The 10,710-nt window shown below is 49.7% G+C and overlaps 2 protein-coding genes across 2 annotated transcripts in view; one reads left to right on the top strand and one right to left on the bottom strand.

Annotated features, from left to right (window-relative positions):
- Window positions 1-3,029, top strand: part of SLC35B2 (solute carrier family 35 (adenosine 3'-phospho 5'-phosphosulfate transporter), member B2) — a 3,656-nt gene extending 627 nt beyond the window's left edge. Inside the window, exons 2-4 of the mRNA XM_010863093.1 lie at window positions 14-210; window positions 382-536; window positions 1,190-3,029. Coding sequence (XP_010861395.1) covers window positions 14-210; window positions 382-536; window positions 1,190-2,128 — 1,291 coding nt within the window. The 3' untranslated portion in view covers window positions 2,129-3,029. The remainder of the gene's footprint in view (window positions 1-13; window positions 211-381; window positions 537-1,189) is intronic.
- A 1,439-nt stretch (window positions 3,030-4,468) lies between these two features.
- HSP90AB1 (heat shock protein 90kDa alpha (cytosolic), class B member 1) lies at window positions 4,469-10,158 on the bottom strand. Its single transcript, XM_010863094.1, has 12 exons — window positions 10,041-10,158; window positions 8,542-8,688; window positions 8,039-8,245; window positions 7,782-7,941; window positions 7,508-7,641; window positions 7,079-7,387; window positions 6,566-6,731; window positions 6,161-6,351; window positions 5,913-6,060; window positions 5,520-5,788; window positions 4,937-5,270; window positions 4,469-4,843 (listed from the first exon to the last, which is right to left on the bottom strand). Exons 2-12 carry the CDS (start codon window positions 8,686-8,688, stop codon window positions 4,734-4,736), a joined length of 2,175 nt encoding a protein of 724 aa, XP_010861396.1. The 5' UTR covers window positions 10,041-10,158; the 3' UTR covers window positions 4,469-4,733.
- Between the last annotated feature and the right edge of the window lie 552 nt (window positions 10,159-10,710).

The following is a 10,710-nucleotide window of genomic DNA, read 5'->3' on the forward strand; positions in this document are numbered from 1 at the left end:
GCCGTGCCCGCAGGTGGTGGGCAGTGGTGGTGCTGGCTGCGCTCCCCTCCCTGGGGGCAGGTGGGGAGAAGAACCCCGAAGCCCCTCCGGAGTCGTGGACTCAGCTCTGGTTCTTCCGCTTTTTGGTGAACGCGGCTGGCTATGCAAGCTTTATGGTGCCTGGCTACCTGCTGGTGCAGTACTTCAGGCGGAAGAACTACCTGGAAACAGGTGTGTGGGGACAGGGTGGGGGAAGTGTGCTTACTCTAGATTAAAAATTAGGAGAGTTGGCCGGCGGTGCAAAGGGGATATGCTTTGGCAAGCGCGGCAGGGCGGGCTGGCAGCAGTGGGGAAGGTGAAGTGCTGGGAAAGCTTCGGTTTCACCTTATGTACTTTCTCCAGGTAGGGGTCTCTGCTTCCCCCTGGTGAAAACTTGTGTGTTTGGCAATGAGCCCAAGGCCCCGGATGAGGTTCCCCTGGCTGCCCGGGCAGAACCAGCGGAGACCAGTCCCACTTGGCAGGCCCTGAAGCTGCTGTTCTGTGCCTCGGGGCTCCAGGTAGGTAGGTGGGCTCTGCTGCTTTCCCTGGGTGAGGTCCCGAGGAGCCAGCGCTCTCACCCCACCAGTCCCAACAGTTTGCTGGTGGCTGTGTTGTGTGTTCTCCCAGAGGCATACCATCATCTTAGGGGTGGTTGGAGGAAGCACGGTCTTTTCTTTCCTCCTCTCTCTACCCTCCGTGATTTCTCCCTTCCTCTTGTAAATATACCGTAAATGGACTGATAAAATTTTCAGCCTTCCCCCACTACTGCATGTGAGAGGGACACTAACCCCACGGCATGTTGGAGTGGGCACTTCTGTTTCCATTATGCTAAGTTGAACTCACGGGTGTCCGATCTTCGTTAAGAAGTCTAGACCCCCAGAATTGGTTGAAAATAGAAAAGAAAATACTTGGATGGAGTCAGCTCTGACATACCCTACTCTGGGGACATTAGTCATTGTGTTTCACACACACTTGATTCTCAACAAGGTGAGTCCAGGTTTGGGAGAGAAGAGGCAAGTAACTTGTAGTTACTACAGAGAGCTATCTGTCCATTTTAATAATTCTCAACATCATCCTGAGAAAGGAGGAGGTTGTCAGGATGCTTTGGGGCCTGCCTGCTGTTTCCTTCTCTTGAGTATCTTCTCCGCTGTCTCTGCCCTGCCCCATCAAGGTGTCTTATCTGACGTGGGGAGTGCTGCAGGAAAGAGTGATGACCCGCAGCTATGGGGCCACGGCCACGTCACCAGGCGAGCGCTTCTCGGACTCTCAGTTCCTGGTGCTCATGAACCGCATCCTGGCCCTGATGGTGGCTGGCGTCTACTGCATCTTATGCAAGCAGCCCCGACATGGGGCACCCATGTACCGGTACTCCTTTGCCAGCCTGTCGAATGTGCTCAGCAGCTGGTGCCAATACGAAGCTCTCAAGTTCGTCAGCTTCCCCACCCAGGTGCTGGCCAAGGCCTCCAAGGTGATCCCCGTTATGCTGATGGGAAAATTGGTGTCTCGGCGCAGCTATGAGCACTGGGAATATCTGACGGCTGGCCTCATCTCCATCGGGGTCAGCATGTTCCTGCTGTCCAGCGGACCGGAGCCCCACAGCTCCCCAGCCACCACGCTCTCAGGCCTCATCCTGTTGGCAGGCTACATTGCCTTCGACAGCTTCACCTCCAACTGGCAGGACGCCCTGTTCGCCTATAAGATGTCGTCGGTGCAGATGATGTTTGGGGTCAATCTCTTCTCCTGCCTCTTCACGGTGGGCTCCCTGCTGGAGCAGGGGGCCCTCCTGGAGGGCATCCGCTTCATGGGGCGACACAGCGAGTTTGCAGCACACACCCTGCTGCTCTCCATCTGCTCTGCGTGTGGCCAGCTCTTCATCTTCTACACCATCGGGCAGTTTGGGGCTGCCGTCTTCACCATCATCATGACCCTCCGCCAGGCCTTCGCCATCCTCCTTTCCTGCCTCCTCTATGGCCACACTGTCACTGTGGTGGGGGGCCTGGGAGTGGCTGTGGTCTTTGCTGCCCTCCTGCTCCGGGTCTACGCCCGGGGCCGTCTAAAGCAGCGGGGAAAGAAGGCCATGCCAGTCGAGTCATCTGTGCAGAAGGTTTGAGGGCCCAAGGGATGACTGGGACCCGCTCACTGTACCAGTTTTCCTCTCCTACTGTCTGTCCTTGGAGGCAGCTGGCTCCCGGGCAAAATGCAGGTTTCTCGACCAGCGCTGCAGCAGGGGGCAGGGAGCCCAGGAGGCGGCCTTCCCTGTTGCCTTAAGTCACCCAGCCTCCAGTGGGCAGGACTCTCCCCAGGGTGGAGAGAAAGGTGGGGGACTGAGAAGGTGGAGGCGCCTTCCGAAGCCCCTCCCTCCTCCGGTTCGCGAAGTCTTGCCTTGGAGGCTGTGCTGGTGCCCCACCTGTGCTTGTCCCCTACCTTGACTACCCTTTCAGACTGAGACATGTGTTTCTTCCTCTGGTGAGAGAAGCACAAGTGTAGGTTCCCGAGGCTGCTTTCCCAGGAGAGAAAGTGAACGATGGTGCTGTGCTGGGCGAGGGGTTGGGAATCCTGCCCAGCACCACCAGCCCCCCTGCTCCTGGATCCCTAGGCTCTGCCCTGTGAACCAGTTGCAGGTTTTGGTACTTTGGAAATATAACTTTTGCTCTTATTTTATTAAATTAAATTGCTGCAGTGGGTTTGGTCCTGTGTTTTGGTTGACAAGTACAAACATTCAACTTCAGATACTTAAAACTTCCATTAGCTCAGAACAGCCTACAATCTCTGTTTTACAAGTGTCAAATGTTTAACTTGTTTAAATACTGAAAGTGAAAAAAACACAGTGGTTGTTAACATGTACCATTTCTTTGTCCTTGTTTGTGGCCTGGTGGCTGACTGGAAACTGCAGCTCAATGCCCAGCAACACCAGTGAAGCTACCTCATACTGTCAGCCCAGGGAAAGATCAAAACTCAGAAAGTACTGAATGTATGCTTTTGTACTACCATAGTAAACTCAAATTTTGAGTGGAAAATCGTCTGTATGTGCTAAGCTTAGGAAAGGGACTTTTGAAAGTCTGTGCAAAGTTGCTTCAGTTGTGTTCAATTCTTTGTGACCCTATGGACCATAGCCCGCCAGGTTCCCCTGTCCATGTGATTCTCCAAGCAGCAATACTGGAGTGGGTGGCCATTCCCTCCTCCAGGGCATCTTCCCGAACCGGGATTGGATTCACGTTTCTTACCGTCTCCTGCATTGGCAGGTGGGTTCTTTACCACTACACCACTTACCTTCAGTGTTTATCATTATTTTGAAAAAATTGTAGCTAATTCACAATGTTAATTTCTGCTGTACAGCAGTGATTGTTTTACAGTATTTTTCCTCATTATGGTTTATAAGATACTGAATGTAGTTCTCTGTAGGACTGCTTTCTACATAGGAACACTTAGGCCAGCTGACCATAATGCCCCACTCAACCACCAGTCTGTTGTTCATGACTTGATTCAGAGATTGATGTTGTATTTTCCACACATATCCCACATAGGTGGTTATCAAGTGGTATGTCCTCCCTATTAGTATAACCTCCAGTGGCATCCATGTTGCTGCAGATGGCATCACTTCATTGCCAGTGGCCGAGTAGCATTTCACTGTATGTGTACACCTTCCTTACCAGTGACCGTGTGTCCATTCTTGACTACTGTCCATAGCGCTGCGGTGAACGCAGAGGTGTAGGTTATTTGATGTTTTCTCTGGACGTTACGTCCAGGAGTGGGATTGCCTGTTTTAGTTTTCTGAGGAACGTCTTCCACTGTGGCTGCACCAACTTTGGACCAAGACAACCCAGTCCCACCTGTAGCGTAGCAAGGGCCCCTTTTCTCCACACCCTCTCCAGCATGTTACTGCAGCTTTTAAATGATGGCCATTCAGACCCATGTGTGGTAGTACATCATTTTGTTTTACATTTCTCAAATTAGCATCTTGAACATCTTTTCATGCATCTACTGGCCACCTATGTCTTAAGAGAAATGTCTATTTAGTTCTTTGCCCGTTTTTTGACTGGAGTTGAATGAGCTATTTTGGAAATTTAGCTTGTGTCTGTTGCATCATTTGCAATTATTTTCTCCCACTTTATGTCTCATTTTATGACTTCTAAATTTACTGGTGATGGTTTTAATATCTTCCTATGTACCATAACTGGGCTTCCCTGGTGGCTCAGCTGATAAAAAGAATCTGCATATAATGCAGGAGACCTGGGTTGGGAAGATCCCCTGGAGACGGGGACAGCTACCCACTCCAATGGGGTCTCAGGAGTCAGACAAAACTGGGTGGACATGGCTGAACAACTCTGACTTTCACTTTATGTACCATGTTATCTACTCAGAATAATGGCAGGTTAAGATTTGTAAAGGGATACATATAGGATAACTCCGAAGGCAGCACTGTATATACTTAAATCTACGAGAGCAGAACTGTGTAAAAAACCTGCATCTTCTTTATTTTTAATACTTTAATTTCAGAACAAAATAAACAAAAAAAACACAACACACAACATTCAAACCCCATGTCAAACGTGGAGAGAGAGAGGGCTTGAGGTCCATGTATCCTGCCTTAGAAGGACAGAAATAAAACCACTAGACATCAGCAGAGGAAACCATGTGGGCCAGGGCCACTGGGGCTGCTGCTGCAGGAGCCATGGGGACGCTATACAGAGGGAGCAGTCTGCAGGTAGAAACTCCTAATCTACTTCTTCCATGCGAGAGGCGTCCTCGTCACCCTCAAGGGGGGGAATCTCATCAGGAACAGCAGCACTGGGCTCCTCTGCCGTCACCTCATCTTCATCAATGCCTAAGAGCAGGAAAGAAACCACTTGAGATATGCCCCAAAAGCCTTCAAACGCGCCCGACACACCTTGCTGCTTGAGAGCACAAGGGCACTCACCCAGGCCGAGCTTTATCATGCGGTAGATGCGGTTGGAGTGGGTCTGGGGATCCTCAAGTGAGAAGCCAGAGGAGAGCAGTGCAGTTTCGAACAGCAGCACCACCAGGTCCTTGACGGCCTTGTCGTTTTTGTCCGCCTCTGCCTTCTGCCGCAGGGTCTCCACGATGGGGTGGTCAGGGTTGATCTCCAGGTGCTTTTTGGCCATCATGTAGCCCATGGTCGAGTTGTCCCGAAGCGCCTGGGCTTTCATGATGCGCTCCATGTTGGCGGTCCAGCCGTAGGTGCTGGTCACGATGCAGCAGGGTGACGACACAAGCCTGTTGGAGATCGTCACCTGAGGGCAGTCAGAAAAACTCATTGTATTTCCAATTACCACCTCAAGGCAAAGATGCTTCTATCCACTTTTTGGAGAAAAGATGCCTCATCTTTGCTAAGCTCTATAGAAATACCAACCTTGGAATAAAAAGTAGGAGGGCACTAAACAAATTAGGCTGCCTAAACCACTAACTGTAGCAGCCAAAGATGAAAGGAAACCACTCTGAAGGCATCTCTAACAAGGTAACTTAGTTTCATAATGGCTTACCTTCTCCACCTTCTTATCCAGGATCTCCTTCATGAGTTTGCAGAGGTTCTCAAACTTTGCCTTGCTCTCCTCCATCTTCTTCTTCTCCTCCTCATCCTCAGGCAGCTCCAGGCCCTCCTTGGTCACAGAGACTAGACTCTTCCCATCAAACTCCTTGAGCTGCTGTACACAGTACTCATCGATGGGCTCTGTCATGTACACCACCTCAAAGCCCCGCTTCCGCACGCGCTCCACAAATGCAGAGTTGGCAACCTGCTCTTTGCTCTCACCTGTAGAATTACTCAGTGTGACTCCAGGGCCAAAATGCCTCATCCTGCCAGTTCCCCAGGACCCTTGAGTGTTCTCCCCACACCTCTAAAAAAAGGCTTTGATCAGACCCAGGTTCCAACGCACCAGTGATGTAATAGATGGACTTCTGCGTCTCCTTCATGCGAGACACATATTCTGAGAGAGAAGTCATCTCGTCTCCAGACTGGGACGTGTGATAGCGCAGCAGCTCAGAAAGGCGTCGCCGGTTAGTGGAGTCCTCATGGATTCCAAGCTTTATGGGTAGTGGAAAAAAATCATTTTGTTAGGAAATAACTTCTTCTCCTCTAACCGAATGAAAAAAACCCATTATTAAGCAAGTACTTGCTGCTTACCTTCAGGTTTTTAGAGAACGCCTCATAGAATTTCTTATAGTTCTCCTTGTCTTCTGCTAGCTCAGAGAAGAGCTCAAGGCACTTCTTAACAATGTTCTTACGAATAACCTTCAAAATTTTGCTCTGCTGGAGCATTTCTCGGGAGATGTTCAGGGGGAGATCTTCAGAGTCAACCACCCCACGGATAAAGTCTGAAATCAAAATATGGAAGCTGGGTTTTAAAGATACAGGAGTCGCCGGGATAAAGATAAAAAGATATATAAGGTCATCTGGATTCAACAGAAGGACCGATTTTCTCACCAAACTTTCACTTGTTGTGCTGCAGAGGATCCTTAATCTAAGATAAAGACTCCAGTCCCCCTGAGAACGCTGAAACGAACTACATTAGGGCAAAAAGATACTCACTGAGATATTCTGGAATCAACTCATCACAGCTGTCCATGATGAACACACGGCGGACATACAGTTTGATGTTGTTCTTTTTCTTTTTGTTCTCGAAGAGGTCAAAAGGAGCCCGACGGGGGATGAACAGCAGTGCTCTGAATTCCAGTTGACCTTCTACAGAGAAGTGCTGAAAGAAATCCAAGATAAGCCAACTATGTACTTAAGAGTGGCTTCTGGTCCCAATACCAAAATGTCCAGTTATTTGAAACAAAAACCTTCTTATCCCTGTAGAGAAAATTTAAGCCCTAATGCCCTAAGTGAATCTAACTACAAGCACTGTATAATCTTTGGGTCAAAGACTCCAGGTGGGTAAAGCCTCCAGAGACAGGTCACAGGGGAAGATGTCATTTCTCCGCCCTGGAAGGGTCCATCTGCAAATAAACTCATTCACAGTTCCCAGCTACCAACCAGTTGGGTAAGTACCATTTGTCCGTATCAGCGCTTCCTATTGAGCCAACAAGCAAGACTTCTTACCTTCACTGCCAAGTGATCTTCCCAGTCATTGGTAAGACTCTTGTAGAACTCTCCATATTCCTCCTGGGTGATGTCATCAGGGTTCCTGGTCCAAATGGGCTTGGTCTTGTTCAGTTCTTCCTGATCAATGTACTTCTCCTTTATCTTCTTTGTCTTCTTTTTCTTATCTTTGCCACTATCATCCTCCTCGTCTGAGCCCACATCTTCAATCTTAGGCTTCTCTTCATCATCTTTATCTTCCTCTTCTTTCTCACCTTTCTCTTCTTCAGCCTCATCATCACTGATTTCCTTCTCACGTTCTTTCTCCAGCTAGAAGGATCAAAGATGACAGTTTCAGAGTGCAAAAAAAACAAAAACAAAAAAAACCCAAAGTCCATGCAATTCTCTAAGCAGCAGTTACCTGCACTTGAGTTACCAGTCCATACTCACATAAAGTGTGATGGGATAGCCTATGAACTGAGAGTGCTTCTTCACCACTTCTTTGACCCGCCTCTCTTCCAAGTACTCTGTCTGGTCTTCCTTCAGGTGGAGAATCACTTTGGTACCACGGCCAATAGGCTCACCTAGAAAAAATTAATCAGAACAATATAAAAAACTAAATAAACGCAGAACTATAACTGCTTTACACATACAATACTCAAGATCTTCATTACTGTTTCCCCAGAATTCTAATCCAGACACCTTAACAGGAAAGCCAACTTACCATGGTCAGCACGGACAGTGAAGGAACCTCCAGCAGAAGACTCCCAAGCATACTGTTCATCATCGTTATGCTTTGTGATCACAACCACCTTCTCTGCCACTAGGTAGGCAGAGTAGAAGCCCACACCAAATTGCCCAATCATGGAGATGTCTGCACCAGCCTGCCAAAAAGTTTAAAATAGTCAAACTCAAGTTTCAAAGAAAATGGCAAAGCAAACACCAATAATATAAATGGGCTGTGCCTAACCAACCACGTACCTGAAGAGCCTCCATAAACGCTTTAGTGCCAGACTTGGCAATGGTTCCCAAATTATTTACAAGATCAGCTTTGGTCATGCCAATGCCTGTGTCTACCAGAGTCAGAGTACGCTCCTGGGGGTTTGGGATGATGTCAATTTTCAGCTCTTTACCACTGTCCAATTTGGAAGGGTCTGTCAGGCTCTCATAGCGAATCTTGTCTAAGGCCTGAAAGTACAAAATTGCAGTTTTACAATTCTGCTTCTTCAAAACCCATCTCACTCAAAAGAAAGTTTTTTAAACTCCCCAAATACCCTAGTTCTGATTACTCCTTTAGCTTGTAGGTTGAGAATGACATCCAGTGGGTTACAGTATCCTATCTATCCACAGAGAGCAAGACAATACTTTTTGGAATGGCAGTTAAATTTATATCACCTTTATCAGCCAAACCACCCCACTTTCCCTCTCTTAGAATACTTGAGAAACAAAAAACCAACGTCAATGAAGACATTCAGGGCACTCACATCAGAAGCATTACTGATCAACTCCCGAAGAAAAATTTCCTTGTTGGAATAGAAGGTGTTGATAATAAGAGACATGAGCTGGGCAATTTCCGCCTGGAAGGCAAACGTCTCCACCTCCTCCTCCCCATGGTGCACTTCCTCAGGCATCTAGAATAAAAAGGCAAGAATGTAAGACTCCTCAAGCTCACCCTCAGCCACAATACACATCAAGAGACTCTATTCATACTGTTTTGAGCTGGGTACTAAGACTGGAAAATCCTCCCCTCTATCAATTTCAGGCAGCACCCTTAGAAACAATGGGGCGAGGGACGCGCTGACACATTGAACAAATTGCATTAATGTTTCTTATAAGGTATTTTGAAGCCAAACTCCTGTTAAGTGAATCATAGATCAGCACAATCTAGTTTGTTAGGCATTCCAATCCAGGTATCTCGAAAACGAGGTAAATTCACACATATTTAAATACGCAGATTACTGACTATAGTTCCACCTTCAAGGTTAACAGGTTTCACATTAAAGGGCAATGATTTAAAACTGTCCTCCCATTAGGTAACTCAAAGGAGATAATATGGTACTGCTGCCTCCCGTAGTAGGGACAGCTAACTCGAGATTGGCGGGATGCCTATCTAGGTGGGCTATAAAGACAAAGAACAGATAAAGGAAGGGCTCCATCGTGACCCCTCTGCACACGTGACTGACGCTCAAGACCAAACCAAACACTAAGATGGTGCCCTTAGTCTGCCGGGACGACTCTCGTCACGGCTGGACATGCGTCGACCATGCGAGGAGGGGGCGCCACCGCGCAGCCTCCCTTGGCCCCAACATCCGGGCACCAGGGCGGGGCGCCGGGCTCCAGAAGCTTCCAGAACAATCTCAGCTCTCGGAGAGGGGCGGGGGAAAGGACGTGCCCACGAATACCAGAGCCTGCCCCCTCCGCTCGCCAGCCCCTCCTCCACCGAGACGAAGGAAAGATCTAGAAGGATGGAGGAAGCAAGATATACGCCGCCGGCGACCGAAAACGGAGCTCTTCGCAGACCCTCACGGAAAAGCCCCGAACAAAAGGACTTTAAAAAAACTGCGTCCGATAGAACAAGTGGCAAAACCTGGTCATGACCAGCCTTGCTGAGTCACAGCGGGCGCGCCCACCCACCCCGCTCGGGGACCCTCCGGCGCCCCGTAGCCGCGTCCGGAAGTGGAGAGGCAAGCATGGCAGCGTCCCGGGCCGGCGCGGCCACCACGTGCAGTGCCTACCCCGCGCCCCATTCTGCGGCCCCACAAAACAACGCTTAGTATCTGCGGAAAAGCAGCCCCGCCGCCAACCACAGAAAAGAGTCTAAACTCAAGAGCTCGCTCCCAGCCCTCCCCCAAGAGAAGAAATGGGAGCGCTACGCCAGAATCCGCCCCAATACGAGATGTAGGTCTCGGAAAGGACGCGTATACCGAAAGCAACGCGAAAGAACAAGATAACCTGAAAAGCCCACATGAGATCGAAGCCTTACCTTTAAGGATAAGAATCACAGGTACTAGAGAACACCAAGCGGGCAATGGCTGCCTCGGGCTCACGCGCCGCAAGAAGACTGCGCGGGGGTGACTCAAGAGAACGGCTGTGTGCCCCCAATCGGCTTATATAAGGCGAAGCACCACCCAGCTGCCCGTCCCCGGATCCCTCCGCCTTAAAGGAGGATGCCTGTCGGCCGCGCACCTGCCGCCGCCCGCCCGCCCACCTTTACGTCACGGTCCAAAATAGGGGAGGGGACCGTGAAAGGCGGGAGCCGCCGGCCCTGAGAGTACACGTATTTACTCATGTTCACAGCCCCGTCTCCGCGCTCCTAAAACAGGACACCATCAGAAACATATGTTGGGAGTCCTCATGTAACATAAACGGTGGAACTAGAGGCGAGGATTCCCCACTGATCTCTGTAAAAACCTGCAGGGCAGGCGTCTCCACTCCCGAGAGTCCCAGCCTCGGGACTAAGGTCCAAGCCTAAACAGGGGTCACCCACTCCCCTCTACGCTCCGCGGCTCGACCTCCTCATTAGAAGCTGCCCTACAGATACTCCAATTGCCTGATACGGGAAAGGGGTCTTTTCCGCGAGCGTTGCGGAATTAAAGAGGTCCCACTTCGTGGGCATACCCGGAATACAGGCCCTCCCGGGGGCGGGCCAGCGT

Source organism: Bison bison, unplaced genomic scaffold (assembly GCF_000754665.1).
Source record: "Bison bison bison isolate TAMUID 2011002044 unplaced genomic scaffold, Bison_UMD1.0 scf7180017864487, whole genome shotgun sequence".
Lineage (NCBI taxonomy): Eukaryota > Metazoa > Chordata > Mammalia > Artiodactyla > Bovidae > Bison > Bison bison.